Source organism: Diabrotica virgifera, chromosome 2 (genome assembly GCF_917563875.1).
Source record: "Diabrotica virgifera virgifera chromosome 2, PGI_DIABVI_V3a".
NCBI classification, from domain to species: domain Eukaryota; kingdom Metazoa; phylum Arthropoda; class Insecta; order Coleoptera; family Chrysomelidae; genus Diabrotica; species Diabrotica virgifera.
This window is the reverse complement of record NC_065444.1, coordinates 215,676,907-215,704,510: the sequence shown is the minus strand read 5'-3', so window position 1 is coordinate 215,704,510 and position 27,604 is coordinate 215,676,907. Positions and strand designations below refer to the sequence as shown.

At 33.8% G+C, this 27,604-nt stretch overlaps 2 protein-coding genes across 2 annotated transcripts in view; both read left to right on the top strand.

The window, feature by feature from the left end:
* The window catches only part of LOC126880921 (thrombospondin type-1 domain-containing protein 4-like), a 727,288-nt gene that overhangs the window by 399,991 nt on the left and 299,693 nt on the right, over positions 1 to 27,604 (top strand). The gene's annotated exons all lie outside the window — the stretch shown is intronic.
* LOC114327771 (4-aminobutyrate aminotransferase, mitochondrial-like) lies at positions 20,095 to 25,911 on the top strand. The gene is made up of 2 exons (XM_050643086.1): positions 20,095 to 21,658; positions 25,809 to 25,911. Exons 1-2 carry the CDS (start codon positions 20,162 to 20,164, stop codon positions 25,845 to 25,847), a joined length of 1,536 nt encoding a protein of 511 aa, XP_050499043.1. The 5' UTR covers positions 20,095 to 20,161; the 3' UTR covers positions 25,848 to 25,911.

Here is a 27,604-nt window from a genome sequence, read left to right as displayed (position 1 = left end):
AAAATAGCCGAGATAGAAACGTTTAAATCTTAAATTTTGCTGTGAAAACCATGCAACCGGGGCCATTTAACCTTTTATTTTTAAAAAAAGTAAGGGGTCTAAAAGATTAAATTTAACGTGGTTAAATAGCCCTTGGAATTAACTTTCAAACGCTTTTTGGATAAACCTGATATCTTAAAAATAAACGGAGTTATTAAACAAAAAATAACATTTTTTGGAAAAATTTTTAAAAGATAAATTTTGAAAAAAATTTGGTGCATAAATTTTAAAGCTATCAACATATTCGGGGGGCTCATTTGATAGATATTTTTCAGTACTTTGACAAATGTTTAATAAGTTTATGTTATAAAATGCATCATTTTCCCGCTATTTCAGCTTGAATACTTAGATTTTTTTACTCACCGAAAAAAATATATATTCAATTATATATAACTCACTTTTAGTTAACATTGAAAGGTTTTTCTAGTAAAGGGCTTATTTCATTTGTTGTTATCTTCAATTTTGGTAATAATAACATTTTTTTTAAAACTTATAGTTTTTGAGTTATTGATGAAAAATCGGTTAAAAACATGCATTTTTCTCAAGAAAAAATAAAATCTTTGATCTTCAATAGCAAACAAAAAAGTTTTGATTTATTTTAATAACTTTATTTAACAAATTTTGCTTAGAATTTGTCCCTATTTCGAATTATGCAGTTATTTTCAATAAAATAATTTTCACCCCCGAAACGGGGTGGCATCCACCCGCAGGGTAAATGCGCAAGTTAACACCATGTCACCTTTGTTCCTTGAGATATTTCACAAATTTTATCTAACCACTCACCAATTTTCATGCAAATCTATGAATGTTTAACTAAATAGGAGGTAATAGCTCATATCCACCTTTAGTGATTGCACTACATATATTTAGTCTTTATTAAATATTTTTAGTCAATATTTTTACCCCTAATTGCTAGACTTATCACGGTGATATCTGCATATCTTATGTTGTTAATAGTTCTTTCGTTTATTATTACTTTCAAATAGTTCCTTTATCTTTCAAATAGTCCTCTTCTTCTTTTGGCATCATAACCTTGGATGGGTTTTTGCCTGTCTGGCTGTGTCCTTTTATTCAGATCTCTCCTGTGCCCTTCTTCGCCATTGTCTTATGATCATGGTTTTCAGGTCGTCTTCCATGTCATCCAACTATCTCGTTCTGGGCCTTTCTTTTTTTCGCCTTCCCATCGGCTTCCATTGTAATATTTTCATTGTTGTTTTTGCATTGTCCTCTCTCTGTACATGTCCCAGCCATAACAGTCTTTGACCCTTTTCACAAATCCTACAATATCATAACCTTTACTCAATTCATTAACCTCGTCGTTTCTCCTTATTCTCTATGTGTCACCTTCTTCTTGTACCGGGCGTTGTACCTACGGTTCTCAGTATTTTTCTCTCGAATATCCTGAGTTGGGCTTTATCTTGTCCTAGGTTTCTTGGCATTACCCAGGATTCACAACGATAGGTTCATCATCATCATCATCAACAGCTATTCCATCCATCGTCGATGTAAGCTTCCCTAGTAATGTAAGAAGAGAATATTCTCAAGAGAATATTCTCGAGAACGAAAATATTCTTGGTCAGAAAATTCTCAGCGAGAATATTCTCGCGCAAAAAAATATTTTCGAGAATTTTCTATATTGTTTTTGCCAATTCACCTCGTATACTTTTTGCATCCCAAACATTATTATTCTTGAAGCTCAAACACCTACTTGCCGCTTCGATCATGAAAAGTTTTTTCGCTTTCACGCGATTTTAGATCAAATCCCCCAAAATCAAAGCAGCCGGGGCTGGGGAATCCCATGAACCACTATCTAGGGTGTTTACAGTGTCAGTATTTATTGTTTTGGTGCTATATTAACGTGCAAATATTTAGAATGGATCGAAGTAAAGCATAATTTACTAAAAAACCTAAAACGCTCACTATACTACTCGCGAAGTCGATCGGAGTTCAGCGAGTACGAGAGTGTAGACAGGTTGCTCATGCGACTTTGCTGTGCCTCGGCCTACTTGCATTCTGTGGCGGTTTTTGAGACCAAGTCAAGGGAACCGAAGTCCTTATCGCCCGGGCGGCGTGAATGTGTTCCTCACGAAATAGAACGAGTGTGTAGTGACGGGTATTTCAGACTTCGGTGAACTTTCCCGAAGTAACTTCGCAAGAGTGTGGTGCTCGCTTTAAAAGGAATATATGGAACTACTGTAAAATTAAAAGTGTACAAGGTAAATCAAGTACTTTTGCAAATTTTGTGGTAGTCACTACTTGAAAAATGCAACAAGAATGACAAAACTTTTAGTAAAATGTGTTAAATGTCCAGTGGGAGCGAGACAATTATTTGAAAAGGATCAACAGAAACATTCATCAACTCCTTTTCAGCCGACACAGTTGTTAGATTCGTCCAATGACGGTAAGCATACCTTCATCCAGTGCATCGACTGAAAGAAGTTTCAGTACTTATGGTTTTATCCACTCCTCTAAAAGAAACCGGCTTTCTGGTGAACAGGCTGATAAGGTAACTTTTATTGTCCACAATTTAAAATTGTTAGGCGTAGAACAATCCATGACTGAGCTGGCGCCTAGTGAAAAACAAAATCCCACAACTTCTCATCAGTACATTGAAATGCAGAATGTAGATAGAATGGAGCTAATGACAGAAATATATTCTGATTCTGAGGCGTCATCTTTTTCAGATTAGCTCACCAGATCCAGTACTTGCTGTTAAGAAAATTTCATTTTTCTTTGTCAAATAAATTTTGTTTTCTATTGTTTTTGGATTTTCTTATATAAAGAACACTATTGTTTGAACACTATTTCATCTTTAACAATATCCATAAGCGCGTCATAAGGTTCATTCTCAGAAAATTCTCCATATCGAGAATATTCTCGAGAATATTCTCGGGAATATTCTCCGATTTTTCATTCTCGAGAATTTTCCAACACTAAGCTTCCCTTAGGTGTGTCCATTCATATCTGTTTGCTGTTTTTGCATCCATTCGTGGCCAGCATTCGCTTGATGTCATCAGTCCATCTTGTTTTATGTCTGCCTCTACTTTTTTTGCTTGCCCTTGGTCGCCACTCGAGAATTCGCTTTGTCCATCGGCTATCTTCCATTCTTCCTATGTGTCTTGCCCAGTTTTATTTTAACATGGCAATATTCTGAATCACATCTGTTACTTTTGATCGTCTTCTTATCTCTTCATTGGACTTGCGATCATTTAGCTTAATATTGAGCATTCTCCGACCTACAGCTCTCTGTCACTTGAAATTCGTTTTTGCCTTTAAACTGTTTGGCAAGTTTGATTTACCATACGTTACCATGGGTCTAATAATGTTCTGTAGATAGACATTTTGGTTCTTTTTTCTAATAATTTCGATGTCATCAATCTTTCATTAGCATAGTAGTGTAGGAAACAGAGGTTGAACCTCGCAAAATGGACTTAAGTCCGGTTTTATTTTTTTTCTGGTATATCAAGGGATGCTAATTATGAGACTAACTGTTTCTTAAAAAATTTGGCCCGGGACCCCCCTTTTCATCGCTTTACCGGGGGTAATTTGTGGTTTTTGCGAAACGTAGTCCTTCCTGTACGTTTTGCAAAAAAATTATTTAATAGTAAAATGAAGAGGACTATATTTCCTACTATTTATTTCCCGACAGCATATGTCTATCACCCACCGTTTAGCGGGGGTGGAGCCCCAAAGTTGACAATTTTTTGAAAAAGATGTTTTAAAAAAATCTATTTTTCCCTAACTGTAATGAAAATTAAGAAGGAACCTTGCGGCAATGAATCACAAATAAGTGGCTGATTTTTTGGTATAGGTTTAATTTAAGGGCAGTTACAAATTTTTTAATTAGAGGGTGTTACATTTTAAAAAACCCCTTTTTATACAATCTGAACCGCCTACGCTAGACTAAAAGAACTTTCAGCGTATATCTATGTACTGGTGTTATTTACAAATTTGTATAATGCACCCCCATATTTTCCTCGGAACTACCCCAAAAAGAGGAGAATTTATAAAGAAACTAATCAAAAATTTATTTTGGGCTACCACTGTGGCATTAAGGTGCAAAGAAAATAAAATATGCATGGGTCGTAATGTGTAGCAGACAGTATGTTCTTTTATTTTTCATAAGTTTTCATAAGTTTCATAAATATTTATTTATCAATAAAATGAATAGGTGACGAAAAATAAAATAAAATCTGGAGCCCGCCAAAGCATTTCTGAGTTTTATGGCGCCACTGTGCCGTAACGGTTACTTATACGAAAAAAATACATAGGACCTTATTTGTAGAGAAAATAGTGGTCTTCAATTCTGTGTAAATTTTGTTTTAAAAAAATGCATAGGTAATGAGAAAATCCTAAAAATATGCTCTCCAAGGGATAGGGGTAGTTTCTGCAGTTTATTTTCAAGGATAGGGGTAGTTTCCGCAGGGATGTTGCATTAATCATATATATTTATATATATATATATATATATATATATATATATATATATATAATCTAAACCTTTCTACCTAACGGTGTAAGGTGTTTACAAATACATTTCATACATCTACATCATATATATAAATCGTCTCCAATCTTGCTTATTCTTGGCCCTTCGTTTCATATATATTTATAAAAAACCCAATTGATGGAGCATATGTCCACATGGGTCGAAAACAAAAAAAAAATTTTTTTCAACCCCCCTTTATTTATTTTTTTTTGGCTACAGGGGTTGCACCAAGAAATCGCTTTTGGTGTCCTTGCATGGGTAATAAAAACGTGCACAAAATGATATATGAAGCATTTTAATAAAGAGCATGGTGTGTGAAGGATTCCAACAAAATCACTTTCTTTATTAATTCTCCCTTTTTTGGGGTGGTTCCGGAAAAAAAATGGGGTGCATTATAGAAATTTGTAAATGACACCAGTACGTGGATAATCACTGAAAGTTTTTTTACTCTAGCACAGGCGGTTCAGATGGTATAAAAAGGGGTTTTTTAAAATGTAACACCCTGTAATTAAGAAATTTGCAATTCCCTTAAATGAAACCTATACCAAAAAATCAGTAACTTATTTGAGATTAATTTCCGTAGGATTTCTTCTTAATTTTCATTACAGTTAGGGAAAAATATTTATTTTTAAAATCTTTTTATATACTTGGCTTGGTTGGTGTCACGGACTCCGCAAATTTTGTAATCCATTTTAAAAATAGTTCTAGGCTACCTAGACACCTGAAATTTTCAGGATAGCTTAGAACTAGCTAACAATGCAATATTTAACTGCTATTATACAGGGTGATTAATTATATAGTGGGGTGAAGCTCCGTAGATCCGTTATAGTAATGTATAGCGATAAAACTTAATAACAAAAATTGTAGCGAACTTTGAGCTTCATATTACAAAATTAGTTAGAATGTTACAGGGTGTTCGATAACATAGTGGCAGACCAAACTTATGTTTTTTTTTAATAGAATACCCTGTATTTTATTTTATATTCGAAATCTTCGTAACTTTTCGATTACAAAAATATAAAAGTTTGGTATGTTATACGGGGCATTTACAAAGCTATATAACCAATTTTATATGAAAATCGTAACAAGTTTAACTACCTGTTTAAATAAAAGCAAGCACAAGGTCAATGATTTATTGACGCCATATTTTTTTATTTGTCAAAATTTTCGTAAATGTTTGTTTTGCTAATTTTCTTTACATTGAATACAGGGTGAGTCAAAACGAAAGTACATTATTTTCTCAGTAATTTTAAATAGAAGACCCTGTATTTTATATCATTATCGAAAAGTACCATTACCATACTATATTTTTGTAAACATTCCCTATGTGTAAATTTATTAGTTTTCGAGATATTTTCATTTTCCAGGGCAAAATTGTTAATAATAATTACGGGTCTAAATCTAAATCTGCTAAAGCCATGGCTGAATAATTGTCTAAATCAAATGTCTGTAATCAAAGTTGGCTACAATTTTTGTTATGAACTTGTATTACTATCTATTACTTACAACGGATCTACAAAGCTTTACCCCACTGACCAATCACACTCTATGGATAAATCGATTTTTTTTAAATTTCAAACTATTTTAAAAATGTGACTAATATAATGATATTTTAAAGTACGTTAATAAATCGATATCTACAAATTGATGCTTGCCTCAGTGGCATTAGACTGCAGATCGAGAGGTCCCCAGTTGGAACCCGGCTGTTGCGTATCTTTTTTCATCATTGAAAGTTTATATACTTAAAATTATATATACCATTTTAAACAACCGTGGTATTATAAAAAATACTATTTTATACTAGTGTAATTTTTGGAATCATAATTATAAATAACAGTTAATACACCTACTTAGTGCGTGAAGAGTTTAAAGTGTGCGTGAAGTAGCAATGTATTTTAAATGGGATTTACTTTTTCGCACACTTTCAATGGGTTTTTTGGCACACTTTCATATAATCAAATATCCTTAACTTTCGCGTTGTCATGGTGATGATAATATGAGCAATGACTTACAACAACATTTTTGACAGCTTTGTGGTTTTGAAAGTATGATAGTTAGGATTTTTAAATGTCAAAGTTCTAAAAATTGTAGAATAGAAATGAATTCCAGTGACGAAGAGTTACAGTTGTTTTATTTGTTTATCGTAGATAAAATATTGTATGCTCACTCCGTTGTCGCTCGTGCTCTAAAAATCGCGTGCGTTCGCAAAAAGCATACTTCACGAACTGTTTCATAAATAACTATTTTTATTAGAGTGTAATTTTTGGAACTTTAAGCATTTTATCGTTAAATCGTTTATCGTTAAATTATTTTATATTCGTTCCTATAAATAATAAAAAGGTTTTATTATAAAAAAGTTCTTTTTTATAAAAGTATAATTATTTAAAAACATCTTTTTTTAAAATTTGTTAACTTTGGGGCGCCATCCCCGCTAAACGGTGGGTGATAGAGATATTCTGTCGGGAAATAAATAGTAGGAAACATAGTCCTCTTCATTTTACGATTAAATAGTTTTTTTGCAAAACGTACAGGAAGGGCTACGTTTCGTAAAAACCACAAATTACCCCCTTTAAAGGGATGAAAAGGGGGGTTCCGGGCGAAATTTTTTAAGAAAAAGTTAGTCTCATAATAAGCACCCCTTGATATACCAGAAAAAAAATAAAACCGGACTTTTGTCCATTTTGCGAGGTCCAACCTGTGTTTCCTACACTGTAGTGCAGGGGTGGGCAAAAGCCGGCCCGCGAGCCGCATCCGGCCCTTTCGCTTACTTTATCCGGCCCGTTGAAAAAAAATACAAGGATTTTTTTTAATCTCTTTTATGAGATTTTGTTGAAACTACCGGTATTAGTGTGCGTAGTGTTCATATAAATAATGAAATATATCAATAATAGAGAGTATAATAATTTCGGACAGCTGTAACCATATCCCTACTTTACTACATAGAATTGAATGAGCACTACTCTCACACTTCGAGGCTGTGATGTTTTGGTTTCAGCCTGCTTATTTGTCGTCTACCAGGACCTTTTTTCCTTCGATTTTACCCTTCATAATGAGCAAATCAGCTGCAACAACTCATACTTATGATTTCTGTGCTCCAAATATGATATCTTTCTCCTTTTAATGATAATCAAAAATTCTCTGTCTCTTTCCATTCTGTGTAGCACCATTTCGTTTGTAATATGATCGGTCCATGGTATTTTCAAAATTCTCCTAAAAAGCCACATTTTAAAAGCTTCCAGCTTTCTCATTAAGTCAACCTTAGCAGTCCAAGCTTCGCACCATAAAGAATGATAAGAGTGGATATAACATTTTACCATGCGATATCGAATTTACAGATTGAGTCTTTGGTTACTCAGAAATTTCATCTTCAAAAAGGCTGCTCTTGAGTGCCTTATTCTTGATCGAATTCCTGATTTCGTATTTAACTCTTTACTCTTCCGTAATACAGAATCCGTTTGTCCACTTGTTCAATATCTTCATTTTTTATCTGAATCCTTCTTATGAATAATACAATCGACCATATTTCTTTAAAAATTAAGTGACATATTTTACTGGGCACAAATTGTTTGCATGTACATGTACACCCCAGTAAGACAATGTATTATTACTATTATTAACAGTCAAATTTCTTTGTCCAAATGCTTTAAAATGATACTTATAGTATTTTTGTCAACGATCGAAAACATCTACCAGAATAAAAATAAAAGTGGAAGGTGAACTAACTGGCCCAATTGAAGCTGGCAATGGGATAAGACAGGGGGATTTCCTGAGTCCTTTAATGTTCAACCTGATCATGGATGAAATAATAAAACGAGTAAGAACTAAAAAAGGATACCAAATGGCAGAAAAATAACTTAAAATAATCTGCTATGCAGACAATGTAATACTGTAAAAAGATTGCTCGAAACAGTGGAGATGAAAACCCTTCTAAAAGTCGATAGTAAGACACTATGGGACGGAGCTAGAAGTACAGAAATAGGACGGGGATGCAAGGTGGAGGACATTAATAACTGGATAAGAAACAGAAGAGTAGAATGGAATGACCACATAAGCCGAATGACAACAAATAGAGGACAGCGACAGACGGTTTCCCAATAGGAAGACGATCAGTGGGAAGACAATGAAAACAATGGAACGACAACTTACTGGAGGTACATTGAAAAAACGGAGGAGTCCTGTGTATACAAAGAGCCGAAGAAGAATTTTTGTCAAAAAAATTTCTTGGCAGAGAAAAAATTTCACCAAAAACATTCGCGTGTACACAGCGCAGACTACGTACGTGATATATAGTCCTCCGGCCCGGGAAACATTTTGAAAATTTCATTTTGGCCCGCGCTTAAAAGTATTTGCCCACCCCTGCTGTAGTGTGTACGATTCCGCTGGAAATACGTGCATGCATTTCGCTACTTACGGAATTCTTCTGATTGCTTTCTATGCCCAGATATGTGAAGGCATCCATAAGTTCAAAAGTATACTTGTCTATTGTGATATTATTTTCATTATCAGGGTGTTCTTTTGATGGCCATAGACGTCGTTTTTTTCATTTATCTTATAAGCCCCCTCTTAATTTCTTTGAACGCTTCCATTAGTCGTGGCTTAATAATGATAGCTACATCGTCTGCATATGCAGTAATTTGTACTGTTTTGGTGTTTATATGACCGGTTACATTGGTTTTTCTGATGACTGCCTCAAGAACTACGTTGAATAGCATGGTTGATATCTCTGTATCACTCCCATGTTGATGTCAAACAGTGGAGTCAGTTCTCCATCTACTCTGACTGTGCTTTTGGGCCATGCAACGTCAATTTTATGAAGCAGATATATTTCTTAGGTATAGGTATTTACCTAGATTACGAACGTCTTCCAGCATTTTGTCTCTTTTGACACTATCAAAAGCTTGTTTAAAGTCTACATAAATATTATATTCTGTGTCGTATGCATAAGCTTTTTCTTGTATCGTTCTTAGGATGAATGTATTATTTTCAATGGCTCTATTTGGTCTGAATCCATTTTGGTAATCACCAATTATATTTTCGGAGTATTCTAATAATCTATTTTAGATTATACCAGAAAGAATTTTGTACATTACATTTAGTAATGTAATTGACCTATAATTCTGGCATTCCCTCTTATCTCCCTTTTTATATCGGCTGTATAAGGCCAACTGTCCTTTCCTGTGGCATTTGCTCCTTGGTAGAAATTAATGCTATTAGGTATTGAATTCTTCCCCAGAGTTCGGCCCTGCATAACTACTTTAATAATTCTGCCGAAATTCCGTCCGTTTCTGGTGCTTTATCGTTTTTTAGTTTCTTTATTATTTTAACTATTAATATATAACTCGAATTTTCAATGTGCTGCTCCGCTGTATAATATATTGTCTCGTTTTGATAATTTTCATTGTCTGTAGTAGGTTTTCGTCGAAGTATTCTTTCCATCTCATTTTAATTTTTTGCTTCTCTGTTAGTAGTTCTCTGTCTTTGTCTTTACATATCGTCAATTTTGGTCTAAATGCCTGTGTGCTTTCTTTTAGCCTTTTATAGAATATTCAGCTTTCACGCCTGTTGTTATGCACTAGGATTTCTTTTACCCTACTTGTTTTTTTTTCAAAGTCTCTCTTTTTTCTTCTACATATTCTAGTAATTCATATAATACATTGCGTAATGTGTTGAATACGTTTGGTGCTAAACGTATTTTCCTTGGTATGTCTTTTTCCGTGCCATCTGTTGCATTTACTAGACTACCTAAATAGCAGAACTTTTCTACTTCTTCTATTTATTTGCCCTCTAGGTATATAATATAGCCGTCATTGGTTTTTTGCTTAAGAGGATTTTCGTCTTTTTAGCGTTTATTTTTAACAGTTTATGCTATCATTTTATCTGGTCGTTTTATTTTGCATATTTGATGTTATGCTCGTAACATCAAATTCACATTCATACGTGTATGAACATGAATATACCATCGTATACACACCTTAAAGCGATTAACTGATTACGCATCCCATGCACTATAAAAGATCGATATCTACGTGAGATTAAATTAAGTAAACAAACAAAAACTGTCCTTGAATTTGAAACTATCCCAAATATTTCGTCTGCGCAAAGACAATGGCTTCAGTAATGAGCAGAAGTAAACAATACGGAAATCGGCATATTATAATATGACATAACTACGTTTTGAAAGTTGAATGACCGTCTAAACGATTTGAATTGGCTGGCTGACTGAAACCAACCTAGAAAATGTTAGATCAGCGGACACAGGGATGGGTTTCCGTTGACATTTTGTTGTTTCGTTCACTTCATTCACCTCGGGGGTTATCAGAATTGCGACCTTTAGCACCGAAGAGCCCTCAGCCGTGCAGCCGCTGCCGGTAGTGACAGATTTCGATGAGACATGTGGCGCCTTGCAACTAAAGGTGTGAATTTGTATTCGATATGTACAACTGTACAGTACAATGTACCTATCGATACATTTTGTAGATACAGAACGTTTACTTTCTAATTAGACATATCAAATTGAAGGAAGCGCTAAAATCGACAACATTGCTTATAATTCCACTATAGCAGTGTTTTTAAGTCTTTTTGATTTTGCGACCCCTTTACAGGTTAAAATATTCTGGCGACCCCCGGTGTCGTAGAAAGCCAAAAAAATAATTTAATTAAAAACTACATAGGCCTGCATCCCGCGTACTAAAAAAAGTTGATTCATTGCAAGCTGAAAATTTGTTAATAGCTTAACGGTGTCTAGTCGGACAAACTTTGATGTACGGGAACACTGGAACAGGGGAAGTTTTAATTGTGGAACAGTTTAAAAATTTACAACGTCAGATTACGAAAACGTCCCATGTATTTTGTCGGACAGAACATCCAATTGACTTGTTACCCTTTCATTAAACTCTTGTGCAAAAATCAGACTGCTATTACTAACCAACATGATTCCTGTCAGTTGACATGTTCTTCGTGTTCCACTCATTAAAATACCCAGTTGGTGAAAAACACAAGTCTGATTTTTGCATGAGAGTTTAATGAAAGGGTAACAAATCAATTGGAAGTTCTGTCCGACAAAATACATGGAACGTTTTCGTAATCTGACGTTCCAAATTTTTAAACTGTTCCACAATTAAAACTTCCCCTGATCCAGTCTTCCCATACATCAGAGTTTGTCTGACTAGACACCGTTAAACTATTAACAAATTTTCAGCTTGCTATTAATCAACTTTTTTTTTGGTACGCGGGATCCAGGTCTAATACGTTAGGTAATAATTTTTTCCTGTTTTGGTACAATTATCTTTTATTCACGCGGGTCAAAAATTAAAGATCACTCAAAATTTTGCTTTGCAGTTTGACGAATCTACAGGTGTTTTTGGCTGTGCACAGTTTGCTGCAGAAGAAATCTTATTTTTTGAAAGCACTTCCTGCAAATCCAACTGGCCAGTGTTTGTACGATATGTTTTTAGAAAGTACTTACAACTACAATATTGATTGGGAAAAATATCTCGCTATTTGTAGCGATGGCGTTGAAGAGCTAGAAATGGCAAAAATAGCGGACTCGTTGCAAAAGAAAATCGATAATGCCAAACATATCCTGGAAACACTGTTTTCTTCATCGACAGGATCTAAGGTTAGTACCTTCTGATATAAATAACGTGCCCAAGGAGGTAATAAAAATTGTAAATTCTATCAAAGGTAAAGTTTTGCAACCCGGCTATTTAGAATCGTTTGTAAAAATATGGATTAGCCTCATCAAAATCTCCTTTATCGCAGAGGTAAGTTGGCTATCCAAAAGAAAGATGTTGACAAGAGTTCTGGAACTGAGAGCTGAGTTGTTAATGTTCTTGCAAGATGCAAAATCTAAATATGCTTACGGTTTTTCTGACCCTATTGGCTCTTGAAATTCGCATTTAGACAAATATTTTTAGCCACCTTAACAATTTGAACAAGGACCTTCAAGAAAAGATAGAATAGAATAGAATAGAATAGAATAGAATAGAAATATGCTTTATTGTCACTGAAAATTTTTACAATTTTATGGACAAAGCTTACATACAGTCAAAAGAAAAACATAATATAAATAACAAATAACAACTACAATTTACTAAAATTAGATAAATCGTCAATCAATAATGTACAGTATAAGATATAAAAGCCAAGACAAAAACAATTTATTGCAATATATATATATATATATATATATATATATATATATATATATATATATATATATATATATATATATATATATATATATATATTGTACAAATATTTTCGACCGTACTGTGTTAAATAGTGATTTTTTGAATAACGGCAATTCGGTCAGATGAAATAAAACTCTATTTGTTCTAGGTCTCAATATTTCGTCACTATTTGGTGACTTCTTCAGGAGAAAACTGTAAATTTATTAAGATTAGATATGGACAAAAGAAATATTGAGACCTAGAACAAATAGAGTTTTATTTCATCTGACCGAATTGCCGTTATTCAAAAAATCACTATATATATATATATATATATATATATATATATATATATATATATATATATAGATCCAGGATAAAGTAAAATCATTTCACGCAAAATTTCGTTTGTGGTCAACCTCTCTGCAAAACAAAATATTTGAGCATTTCCATGTGTTCATGAAGATAATACCACAGACCAAAGTTTTGCAGTATCGGCTCACATTCCTTACATTATACAGAGCTTGCATAATTTACAAGAGCAGCTTTTGACATACTTTCCAGAGTTGCACTCTGAAGCTGACAATAGGCGTAGATGGATTCTAAACCCTTTGTTGGACACATCAATAGATCTGACTGATGTCAACAAAAAATGAAAGAACGTCTTCTAGATTTAGCTTATGATGGCATACTTATTTTATTCGCAACGTGTCGACATATTTTTAATAAAAATAAAATACTGATATCCAGAGATGGCAAGGGAAGCTCTTTAATTATTAGTGCAATTCGCCACTTCATTACTTGTGTGAACTGACATTTTCTTCAATGGTAGATATTAAAACTAAAAAGAGAAATACACTATAATAGTCTCCCGTTTTTTACCGCTAACGCGGCTTTGGGGTTATAGCAAAGTAGTCTGCTATATCTAGGGCCTACGGTATACAAGGAAGGTAACAGGGCCAGTGCTACGCTTCAACCGCCTATTATTACCCCCGGTTTTACCCAAAGTACTCATTAAATTTAGGCTGAGTCAACCTGGGGCCTAAAAATATTTTTATAAATGTCTAGCTGTTCTTGCTGGCGTTGGGTCTCGAACCCAGGTCTTCCAGCACCGCGAGTCAGACATCCTACCGCTGAGTTACGCCGGCCCTGAGAAATACACTGCAATTAGAAAATGATTTGATTAGTAACCTTACAAAAATAGTACCACAATTTGATAAACTTTTGAAAAACAAACAAGCACATCCTTTCCACTAAAATTGTGTTTTAAGAACCTCAACGTTGTCTTTCAGTCGACGACTCCCCGAGTAAGGTTTCGCGACCCCCTGGGGGTCGCGACCCACAGATTGAAAAACACTGCACTATAAATAGCATCGATGATTAGTCGTCCATCGGCAGATTCAAACAAATAATTTATCTTCGGAAATTACTCATTTACAAGGAGTAGGTATTAATATTTAAATGTCAAATTACCAGCAGTGGTTATCTACATTAATCGCTTATTGCTTATTATTCTATCGTTCAGCACTCCCCTCTCTATATTTTAATTGTTAAAGATATTAAAAATGTATCTACTCGTTCCGAAAATGACAGTATCTTATTGAAACACTTTGCCAATTTTTCTCTTTTCTCGATTATTAGTCCCTTTATTCAGTGCCGCGCCAGCACGTGGTAGCGCCTGTGTGCAAAATATTTAATGGCACCAAAAATTAACAATTATTTATTGTAACCAGTGTCGCACCCAGGGGGGTTTTGTTGGGGATTAAACCCCCTCTACGGCATATGTAAAATATATAAAAAATAGTAGGAAAATGTAACTTGTCTTTCACAAACAATATAAAAAAATTTCAGTGCCCAAGCCAACACCACCCAGAAGAAAATACTAGGTGCGCTACTGATTATAACCAAACAAAAATAACTAGAAATTTTCACACATTCAACAGGAAAATAAAGTATGATAAAATAATTAAATAAAAATAAATCTTTGGCGTAACAACATCAGTGGCGGCTCGAGGCCTTAGAGACAGGGTCGGCAAGATTTTGTCTCCTCATATAGGTATACCATCTAATTAAAAGGCTTATATCATCATAGGAGATTTTTTGTTTTTTTTTTGTTTGATTTAATTGACATTCTCTCTTGTGTCATAGTGTTTCGACAATACGTTTTGATTATTTTGTTGAAGAAGTGAGTGGTAATAAGAGAATTTATGAACAGTTTGTTGTAGTGAATTGCACTTATTATATAAAATTATACATATTTTTAACTTATCCTACTTTCCGAAAATATTTGGATCAGCATAATTTTTAAGTAACTTGTAAAGAAATATATTGAAAATTTTTTGGCGAAGGTAACTTTTAAATTTTGAATTATCAAAGAGCTCACAAATTTGCAAATCTTCAAAATTCGAAAAACGAGTATCTATTTGCGTAATAGAAAGTATCCAAAATTTCAAAATATACTCGTGTTTCGAAATATGTATCATGCTTTTTTCTTTTTTTGGGGTGGTTCGAAAATATCAAGCGAATCCAAAACGTCACTGCGTATACAGGGTGTAACAAAAATACAGGTCATAAATGAAATCACATATTCTGGGACCAAAAATAGTTCGATTGAACCTAACTTACCTTAGTACAAATATGCTCATAAAAAAAGTTACAGCCCTTTGAAGCTACAAAATTAAAATCGATTTTTTCGAATATATCGAAAACTATTTGAGATTTTTTATTGAAAATGGACATATGGCATTCTTATGGCAGGAATATCTTAAAGAAAAATTACAGTGAAATTTGTACACCCCATAAAAATTTTATGGGGGTTTTGTTCCCTTAAAACCACCCTAACTTTTGTGTACATTTCAATTAAATTATTTTTGTGGTACCATTAGTTAAATTTAATATTTTTAAAACTTTTTTGGCTCTTAGTATTATTTCGATAAGTCAGTTTTTATCGAGTTGCGGCTTCTTTTTTAATATGTTTACATAAAGATTTTATGGGGGTTTTGTTCCTTTAAACCCCCAAATGGTTGTGTACGTTCCAATTAAACTATTACTGCGATACCATTAGTTAAACACGGTGTTTTTAAAACTTTTTTGATTCTTTGTATTTTTTCGAAAAGGCACTTTTTATCGAGGTGTGGCTTCTTTTTTAATATGGTTCAAAATATACCTAAAAATGTAAATCATAAATAAATTTTCATATTATTACAAAGTCTCCATAATCGTACTTAACCATATACAAATATGTGGTGGATTTCACAAATATTCAAAGTATCTTGATAAAAACTGATTTTTAGAAAAAGTAGTAAGAGGCAAAAAAGTTTTTAAAACATTGTGTTTAACTAATGGTACTACAATAAAAATTAAATTGGAACGTACACAAAAGTTTGGGGGGGTTTAAAGGAACAAAACCCCCATAAATTTTTTATGGGGTGTATAAATTTCACTATAATTTTTTCTTAAGATACTACTGCGATAAGAATGGCACATGTCTATTTTTAATAAAAAATCTCTAATAGTTTTCGATATATTGGAAAAAATCGATTTTCATTTTGTAAATTCAAAGGGCTGTAACTTTTTTTTTGTGCACATTTGTACTAAGGTAAGTTAGGTTCAATCGAACTATTTTTCATCCCAGAATATGTGATTAAATTTATGACCTGTATTTTCGTTACACCCTGTATATTGAATACTTCTATCATTACGAAAATCTCTGAGATTTTGCACCAGCTTTCTTATTTTATTTTTGGAATAAATAATGACAATTGACTGATTTTGAACAACAATGAATATCAAATGGGTTTGGGCAAACACTTTGCCACCTGCAGCTTTTGAACTGAGTAGAGAGCTGTGGAAGAGTTTGCTATGGAACTCTAAGGACCTCATTGCCTTTTTTATGTATGAATAGAAAACAAAAAAGTTATGACTGGCTAATTGACACCCAAGTCTATGCCATAAAAAAACACTTTCTTAAACATATTTAAAATAATATTAAAAGAGTAATCATTTAATAAAGTTCTCAAACCGATTGCTTCACAGATCGAGATATCACCGCTTTCAAAATCGTCGCCTCGATAATAAAATAAAAAACTTCCAAAAAGCTGTTCACGAAAATCTTCTACAGTGAAAACTAACCGAGATTTAAAATTTCATCGCGTCTGACAAACTGTTTGCATTTTTTTCAAAAGAAATTGTTCTAAAACAGTAGTCCGTTTAGGCGAGCTAAAATGGTAAGAAAAGACGATATTTTTTAATTTTTTTACACGTATCCTGCAAAACTGTATTCATTCTTTGCTCATGACACTGAGTGAATAAAGCTTGTGGTGCAATAGTTTTAACTTTTGCTTGGAGACCATTCAATTCACCGGACATCACGGCAACGCTGTCGTAAATTTGCCTTACCAATTTATTTCTGATATCCAAAAATTTTAATCTGTCCTTTAAAACACCAAAAATATATTCTGCCTTATTTCTTTTCCTGACGTCTGTAAAACCTAAAACCCTCTCATAAATATTACCACGCAACGCCTATCGAACAACAATTGATAGTTGTGAATGGCATGATAATCAGAAGTTTCATCTACTTCTAGCGAAAAGCAAATGATTTTCAGAATCTCAGATTCAAGAAAGTTTTTCAAAATAGTAATTGATTATATTAGTTCATTCTGTACTGTTTTAGACACGCCGCTAAATGTCTTCGAATCAGAAAAAAAAGTTAAAAAATTTCAAATCTTATTTCTTAAACAATTTGATTAGTTCTCTATAATTACTTTGATCTAACGAATGCTCCGATTCATCATGTCTCTTAAATGATAATAATACCTGACAAATTAAATAAACTACAATATCAATTAAACGACGTAAAACGACGTGATTATTTTTTACAATTTCTGCCGATGCTCCCAAATGAAATATCGACAGATTTAAATGTGCCGTACCTGCCGCTTAATGCCTACGGAGAGAAATATACGTTTGGTTGCTCTTCGACTCGTACTTCGTAAATCGTCAAGCTCGAGATGAGCTGGGGTCGGCTTGCCGAAAGCAGTCAGATGAATGACTCGGATACTCGGATCATTCATTTTTTGAAAAGTATCTTATCCACAGGGATCACTTAACGCTCGGATTGGCCGAATATTTTTAAAAACCATGAATAAAATTCAGTCTGTATTATCTGACAGATTTTTTTATTTCACAGATACAAATGACATCAACTCTGATTAAATTAAATATTAAAAAAAATCTATATCTATAAATGTGTGGGTCGGCACTGCCGACCCTGACCGGCCGCCACTGAACAACATAAAAAACTAAAGATACATGTAAACATGAAATAGCTATTTTATAAAAAATTAACTTTTTCTTTGCTGGCCCTGCGTTGGAACGTGGACGGCGTGGCCCTGCGTTGAAATATTCTATTTTGAATTTGATGAATAAGACCCTACTTTTCATTAGCTACACATCTGCCTCTACTTCGTAGACTTCACACATACAATATTTGTATTAATATTTTATAAGGTACATTTTTGCTAAAAACATTTTTTTCAATAAAATAATTACTTTTATTTTACTTTTTTTATTTGCGAAAAACCGTCCAAAAACATTGTTTTTTTTTGTTAAAAATGAACATATTTACTCGCAAATAACTCGAAAATTATTGATTTAGTGAAAAAACTCTATAGAACAAAAGTTGCTCATAATTAGTTAATTTATCCATTTCCGGATTTATTTTGAGCGTATATTTTTTCACCTCTAGAAGGGCTTACTCCCGGGGCAAAAGCACACATCGGCACAATATCACTTTTTTTATTTGATATTTTAGCTATGTGTATACTCATGTCAATCCAAGCGGTTCTTTAAAATTCGGAGCAAAAATCATAAGTAAATGGACCAAAGGAGTAAACTGACAACCAGCCAATGATAAAGGTCTAACGATGGAACTGGAAGAAAATTAAATTAAAGCTCCGCCACCGATATTGACAATCTGTATGTCTATTGTATATACAGGGTGTTTCATTAATAATTGTCCATATTGTATCTGGAGAAACCTTAGCCCAAAATACGAAGATTTAACCTGAAACACTTAAATACAATGTGGTTCCTTACTGAGTTACAGGGTGTTTTATCTAAAGATTTTAAAATTATAATTATGATAAACAAACGTTTCTAGCTACTATCAGAGGCGTACGACAGGGGATGGTGAATGGTTACCAATACTTTCTACGTAAATAATATACTCTTCATTGGTAACGATAAAGTCAGTAGTTTTCGAGATATTTGAAGTTAAATATGAAACGGCACAGTTATTTTGATTAATTTATTTATATCATTCATATGATTAAAATTTAAAAATTATTTGTACCCAGTACTTTAAAAATATCTGGCGTATCCTTATCATACTTGGCAGAAAGTGTAGGTACTGTACACCCTACTAAATTAAGACAAATAAACGTTTCTAGCTACTACCAGAGGCGTACGACAGGGGATAGTGGCTGGTTGACCCTTCAGAAATTCTACGCCACTGACGAAATTGCTATTTTAGTGTAATTATTTGATTTTCCAATACTTTTTATGTAAATAGTATACTCTTCATTCGTAACGATAAAATGTTTAGTTTTCGAGATATTAGAAATTAAAAATTAAGCGACACAATACATTAATCAAAATAACTGTGTCGTTTCATTTTTAACTTCAAAGATCTCGAAAACTAATGACTTTATCGTTACGAATGAAGAGTATATTATTTTCATAGAAAGTATTGGAAAATCCAAAAACTGAACTAAAATAGCAATTTCGCCAGTGGCGTAGAATTTGGAAAGGGTCAACCATTCACTTTACCCAGTCGTACGCCTCTGATAATAGCCAGAAACGTTTGTTCAACACAATTTAGTAGTTTGTACAGTACCTATACTTCCTACCACGTATGAAAAGGATACGTCGAGTAGTTTTAAAATGCTGAGCAAAAATAATTTTTAAATTTTTAGATAAAACACCCTGTAACTCAGTAAGGAACCACATTTTATTTAAGTGTTTTAGGTTAAATCTTCGTATTTGTTGCTAAGGTTTCTCCAGTTACTATATGGACAATTATTAATGAAACACCCTGTATAGCAACATCTTACTAATGAACAACTACAGGCAGTGATTATTCATTTAAATATTAACAAAATTAATTTATCAATTTAAAATACTTCGACCCGCACTTACATCCCCCAAAATTTTCCCTGGTTACTTGGTAAATCAAGGCAATATTTTTAGGTTTTCAGTGTTGCAGGATTGCTTAGAGCAAGACGTGCTGCAATACAATTAAATGTACTGGCAAATACACAAGTAAGCAAGCCAAGAAAGAGTGTAAGAAGAAGAAGAAGATAACTTATATTGTCATGATATAGATGTCAAGAATTTTTGTAAATGTCAAAATTCATGTTTCGAAATTTAAGTTTTTTTACTAGAAATAATTTTACACAAAATGGCAACTTACGCTCAATCAGTCACTACAAAATTACAGTCTTTAGACATCTGTAATATTTTAAAGGAAAGTAAGTTTAAACTGTTCTCTGACTCTTGTGGCCAAAAAAATAAAAAAAGTCTTGTTCCTGGTGAACCTGATGGTCCATGTATGAAAACCGATATTCCTGGTCCTAAATCTAAAGAAGGTATGAAACATTTAAGCAATTTACAGATGGTTCACTGGATACAATATTTAGCAAACTACAAAAAATCTATAGGAAATTATATAGTTGATGCTGACGATAATGTTTTGTTGGACACGTATATGAATATCTCAACTATGGCACTGGGGTATAGCAATCCTGCTATTTTGGATGTTTTTAAAGATCCGGGTAATATAAAAAACATGGTAAATAGGTCAGCTCTTGGAGTTTTTCCTGACATGGACTGGCCCTGCCTAATAGAAAATATTATGAAATCAATATCACCCAAATTGCCTAAAATTCAGATGATGATGTGTGGAACTTGTGCCTGTGAAAACGCTGTTAAGCAGGCATTCATAGCTTATAGAATGAGAGAAAGAGGAAACAAGGACTTTACTGATGAAGAAAAACAATCTTGTATTTTTAACCAACCACCAGGATGTCCTTTTCTGTCTGTTTTATCTTTTAAAGGATCATTTCATGGAAGAACCCTTGCAATGTTATCCACAACACATTCAAAACCAATACAGAAATTGGATCTTCCAACATTTAATTATTGGCCAACGGCTAATTTTCCAAATTATAAGTATCCTTTGGAAGAAAACGTAAGAGAAAATAAAGAGATTGACTGCCGGTGTCTCGAAGAGATAGAAGATATATTCCACAGACAAAAGAAGTGTGGTGCGCCAGTTGCAAGTGTTCTAACTGAACCCATTCAATCAGAAGGCGGCGATAATCATGCATCACCCGAGTTTTTCAAGCATCTTCAACAAATCTGCAAAGATAATTCAGCTTATTTAATAATAGATGAAGTTCAAACGGGCTGTGGTGGTACCGGAAAGTTTTGGTGTATCGAACATTTTGATTTACCATGTCCTCCAGATTTTGTAACTTTTAGTAAAAAATTCCAAGCAGCAGGCTACTTCTTCAGCGATGCGGTAGATGTTAAACACGGTGGAAGAATAATGAACACCTGGCTGGGTGATCAAAGCAAAGCTATGATGTTGGAAGCCATCATCAATACTATCAAAAGCCAGAATTTGTTAGATCAAGTGAATAGGTCTGGCAAGAAGTTATTAAGTGGCCTAAAAGACCTAGAAAAGGAGTTTACGCCTTTGATGGATTCCGTGAGAGGAAGAGGTACCTTTATTGGATATAATATTAAGGACGAAGAGACAAGGAATACTTTGATAATTAAATTAAAGAAAAATGGTGTTCAAGCTGGTGCTTGTGGAACTCGATCAATTCGAATAAGGCCAGCGTTGGTGTTTCAAGAGCATCATGTCGACATATACTTAGATATATTAAGGAAGGTATTAAAAGAATTGAGTGGTGGTGCAAAATGTTGTTAAATTTGCTGGTCTGATAAATATAAAAAAATTTCAAATATTAAATATATGGTTGGGTGTTTAAAAATTTTTTAATGACTTGAATATTAATCATCCAGCGCACGAGTGTGGCCTGTCAGACCTTACCCATGTGAAGGTACAATATCTTCCTCTTCTTCTTGTTCCTTTTTTATAGACATGATTCTCTCTGTTATTTCAATGTGCCTCCAGCAAGTTGTTCCACAAAAAATCTGTAGGAAATTATATAGTTGATGCTGACGATAATGTTTTGTTGGAAACGTGTATGAATATTTCAACTATGGTACTGGGGTATAGCCATCCTGCTATTTTGGATGTTTTTAAAGATCCAGGTGATATAAAAAAACATGGTAAATAGGTCAGTTCTTGGAGTTTTTTCCTGACATGGACTGGCCCTGTCTAATGGAAAATATCATGAAATCAAAATCACCTAAATTGCCCAAAATTAAGATGATGATGTGTGGAACTGGTGCCAGTGAAAACGCTGTTAAGGAAGCATTTATAGCTTATAGAATGAGAGAAAGAGGAAACAAGGAATTTACTGATGAGGAGAAACAGTCTTGTATATTTAACCAACCATCAGGATACCCTTTTCTGTCGGTTTTATCTTTTAAAGAAGCATTTCATGGAAGATCTCCCGCTATGTTATCGACAACACATTCAAAACCAACACAGAAATTGGAACTTCCAACTTTTAATTATTGGCCAACGGTTACGTTTCCAAATTATATGTATCCTTTGGAAGAAAACATAAGAGAAAATAAAGAGATTGACTGCCGGTGTCTCGAAGAGATAGAAGATATATTCCACAGGCAAAAGAAGTGTGGTAAGTGTTTTAACTGAACCCATTCAATCAGAAGGTGGCGATAATCATGCATCACCTGAGTTTTTCAGGCATCTTCAACAAATCTGTAAAGATAATTTAGCTTATTTAATAATATATGAAGTTCAAACGGGCTGTGGTGGTACTGGGAAGTTTTGGTGTATTGAACATTTTGATTTACCATGTCCACCAGATTTTGTAACTTTTAGCAAAAAATTCCAAGCAGCAGTCTACATCTTCAGCGATTCTGTGGATGTTAAACACGGTGGTAGAATAATGAACACCTGGCTGGGTGATCAAAGCAAAGCTATGATGTTGGAAGCCATCATCAATACTATCAAAAGCCAGAATTTGTTAGATCAAGTGAATAGGTCTGGCAAGAAGTTATTAAGTGGCCTAAAAGACCTAGAAAAGGAGTTTACGCCTTTGATGGATTCCGTGAGAGGAAGAGGTACCTTTATTGGATATAATATTAAGGACGAAGAGACAAGGAATACTTTGATAATTAAATTAAAGAAAAATGGTGTTCAAGCTGGTGCTTGTGGAACTCGATCAATTCGAATAAGGCCAGCGTTGGTGTTTCAAGAGCATCATGTCGACATATACTTAGATATATTAAGGAAGGTATTAAAAGAATTGAGTGGTGGTGCAAAACGTTGTTAAATTTGCTGGTCTGATAAATATAAAAAAATTTCAAATATTAAATATATGGTTGGGTGTTTAAAATTTTTTTAATGACTTGAATATTAACCATCCAGCGCACGAGTGTGGCCTGTCAGACCTTACCCATGTGAAGGTACAATATCTTCCTCTTCTTCTTGTTCCTTTTTTATAGACATGATTCTGTCTGTTATTTCAATGTGCCTCCAGCAAGTTATTCCACAAAAAATCTGTAGGAAATTATATAGTTGATGCTGACGATAATGTTTTGTTGGAAACGTGTATGAATATTTCAAATATGGTACTGGGGTATAGCCATCCTGCTATTTTGGATGTTTTTAAAGATCCAGGTGATATAAAAAACATGGTAAATAGGTCAGTTCTTGGAGTTTTTTCCTGGCATGGGCTGGCCCTGTCTAATGGAAAATATCATGAAATCAATATCACCTAAATTGCTCAAAATTCAGATGATGATGTGTGAAACTGGTGCCAGTGAAAACGCTGTTAACCTTCGGAGTACGGAGATTATTTGACTTACTTAGATTACGATGATGGGTCGAGCGTGACCCATTGTCATTTTATTTATAAGGATGTTTTAAATAGTCAGTATTATTAAACAGTATCTTTAATTCAACGAAAAAGAAACAAAATCATAAATTATTGTATTTAAATTTTTTAAGATGTTTACCCATGGGCATATTATACTAGTTCGCTCCGGCGGCCAGATTTTAATACCTTACAGAAAACGGGCATAGGTAAATTTGCTCCGGCCATATATCTGAATACAGTGGAACCTCGATAAGTCGGATTAATCGAGACTGCGGCCGATCCGAGTTATCGAAAATCCGAGTTAGCCGGAGAATATGGTAAAAATTAATAAAACACGTTATACTTACAGATAAACTCCATTATAATTGCAAAAACATGAAATACATAAAATATGCACAATACATCTAAATTACGTACAGTTGTATACAGTATTGTTTATTTCTTGGTAAAAAACTTGGTCAAAGTGAAAAAATGTTTGTTTTGTCTGATGAAAATCGGTTCGGGTTAGCCGGACTTCCGGGTTATCGGAGGCCGACTTATCGGGGTTCCACTGTACGTATACCCGTAAACAGAGACGGCTGCGATTTACGTGTACCTACAAACGGGTCTAGGACGTTTCATCGCCGCCGTTTCGATGCCGCCAGTTCGATGCCGATGCCGGCCGATCCATCGCCAGTCAATTAATCGCTATCTGATATATTTACGAATTTTCGACAGTTACAATTATTAGTTATTTTTAGTATTAATTAGGAATTCTAGGAAATGCGAGATATGACGGCGATTAAATGGACTGGCGATGAACCGGAGGCATCGAAACGGCCGGCGATGAACCGGCGGCATCGAAACGTCCCATTCCGCCTACAAACATAATGAAAATATTCTTCGAAATCCGAAGACCGGGTCAGGACTGACCCGGCATTATAGATGTTACGTAGAGGAAAAACTGTAATTTGCATGTTCACGAATTATATACGAAAAAATAGATTGAAACAAATAAGGAGAACTTACGATCAATCGGATTTGTAAAAAAAATATTTCATAAAATATTAAATAACTGAATTTCGGGTCACGCTTGACCCAGTCTTCGTACTCCGAAGGTTAAGGAAGCATTTATAGCTTATAGAATGAGAGAAAGAGGAAACAAGGAATTTACTGATGAGGAGAAACAGTCTTGTATATTTAACCAACCATCAGGATACACTTTTCTGTCGGTTTTATCTTTTAAAGAAGCATTTCGTGGAAGATCCCTCGTTATGTTATCGACAACACATTCAAAACCAACACAGAAATTGGAACTTCCAACTTTTAATTATTGGCCAACGGTTACGTTTCCAAATTATATGTATCCTTTGGAAGAAAACATAAGAGAAAATAAAGAGATTGACTGCCGGTGTCTCGAAGAGATAGAAGCTATATTCCACAGGCAAAAGAAGTGTGGTAAGTGTTTTAACTGAACCCATTCAATCAGAAGGTGGCGATAATCATGCATCACCTGAGTTTTTCAGGCATCTTCAACAAATCTGTAAAGATAATTTAGCTTATTTAATAATATATGAAGTTCAAACGGGCTGTGGTGGTTCTGGAAAGTTTTGGTGTATTGAACATTTTTGATTTACCATGTCCACCAGATTTTGTAACTTTTAGCAAAAAATTCCAAGCAGCAGGCTACTTCTTCAGCGATTCTGTGGATGTTAAACACGGTGGTAGAATAATGAACACCTGGCTGGGTGATCAAAGCAAAGCTATGATGTTGGAAGCTATCATCAATTCTATCAAAAGCCAATACAAAATTTGTTAGATCAAGTGAATAGGTCTGGCAATAAGTTATTATGTGGCCTAAAAGACCTAGAAAATGAGTTTACGCCTTTGATGGATTCCGTGAGAGGAAGAGGTGCCTTTGTTAGATATAATATTAAGGACGAAGAGACAAGGAATACTTTGATAATTAAATTAAAGAAAAATGGTTTTCAAGCTGGTGCTTGTGGAACTCGATCAATTCGAATAAGGCCAGCGTTGGTGTTTCAAGAGCACCATGTCGACATATACTTAGATATATTAAGGAAGGTATTAAAAGAATTGAGTGGTGGTGCAAAACGTTGTTAAATTTGCTGGTCTGATAAATATAAAAAAAATGAAAATATTAAATATGTGGTTGTGTGTTTTGAAATTTGTTAATGACTTTAGTATTAACCATTCAGCACACGGGTGAGGCCTGTCAGGTGCAAATGTACTTCTTTCTCTTCTTCTTCCTGTTTGTATAGACATGACTCTGTCTGTTATTTCAATGTTCCTCCCGTAAGTTGCCGTTCCATCGTTTTCGTGGTCTTCCTACTTATCGCCTTCCCATTGGGGAAAAATCTCGCTTCGTCTTTACTACTCTATTTATGGTCATTCGGCTTTTGTGGTCATTCCTTTCTCCTCTTTTCTTTCTTACAGAGTTATAAAATTTATAATGTTCTCCACCTTGTGAGTCCGTCGTATATATATATACTTCTAGCTCTGTCCCATAGTGTCTTAGGATCGATTTTTCGAAGAGTTTCTATCCCCGCAGTTTCGACGAATATTTTTGTCCTCTCTGTGTCAGGTCGTATGTCATTATTGTATGTATGATCAATATTGCAAAATGGATTTTTATCATTGCAATAATGGATATGACAAGAAACTTTTTTTTACCATTCACAAAATTTATACCTCCGTGGTAAGATTATAATAATCAATTCGAAAAAAAAAAAAAGAATGTGTGTGTACTTTGTAAGCACGTAAGAAGATATTCTTCTATTATATAATAGGTAATTTAAACGAAGTAAATATATTAAAAGGTTATTTGTACTTATTTTATTTAAAAATCAAACAAACTTTCTTATCTACCACTTTCAAAAAAGAAGAATATCTTCAAAAATTATATAATAATATACACACAATCATAAAATCTATAAAAAAAAATAAAAAAATAATAACTTGCTTGGGGCTTGAACCCACTTCACGTCTACCGCGTCGTACGAAAGTTGACGCCATTTCAAACTGCACCAAACTCTCGTATACGTCATGTGGGAATATACACAAACTAAACGTTTACACCATAAATTTATATGAATTTAATGAAATTATTAGTTTAATTTTTGTCGAAATAAAATACAACAAAATATAGAGTAAGAAAACGATAATATCGTTTTCTTATATCTCATATATTATATGAGATGAAGATTTGTAGAAAATTTGTTCGTAATCAGATTATGTAAATTAAAGCATTGCCTACTAATAGGTAACTACATTATTTTGTTTATATTTTTCAAATAGATAGGTATTGAAAGTATTAGGTATTTCCAACTGAAACATTTAGAATTACGTACCTGCGGCTTTTCAAAACTATTTAAAAAGTCACTATAATTATAAATTTGATTTTATTTCTGTCCACACATCAACAAAAACTAATATTATACAATATTTCTGTTTACCGATAACCTCCATATTGAACAATTATTGACAGATCATTTCAAAATTTCAACACCCAATCAGAGTCCGTATAACAACTAATACCATAGTGACGGTGTGCGCATGCGCGCCGATCAATCAAATTTTACCCTCAATCGATTCGCCGCTAAAGAAGAATATCTGGTTGTACACATCTGGTAATAATCTGGTTGTACACATTTTAGGATTGCACTGATGATGATCGGTCAACCGATCAAAAACTAGTTCTGTCAATTTCTGGATTCTGGATTTTAACAAATATACCTTTTATAAAGGATTTTATGTTTATGGAAAGAAGAATATCTTCAAACAAACGTCCACTTTTAAGTCTCTATTTTGTAGTCTCTTCATTTTTTAACTTCACCTTGACATTCATATACTTATATCTG

Excerpts from the sequence above, each read along its gene's own strand:
- LOC114327771 (XM_050643086.1), top strand. The coding sequence starts at position 20,162 with ATGGCAACTTACGCTCAATCAGTCACTACAAAATTACAGTCTTTAGAC. Across the intron at positions 21,659-25,808 it reads ACTTAGATATATTAAGGAAG|GTATTAAAAGAATTGAGTGG; the intron begins GTATTAAAAGAA and ends ATATTAAGGAAG.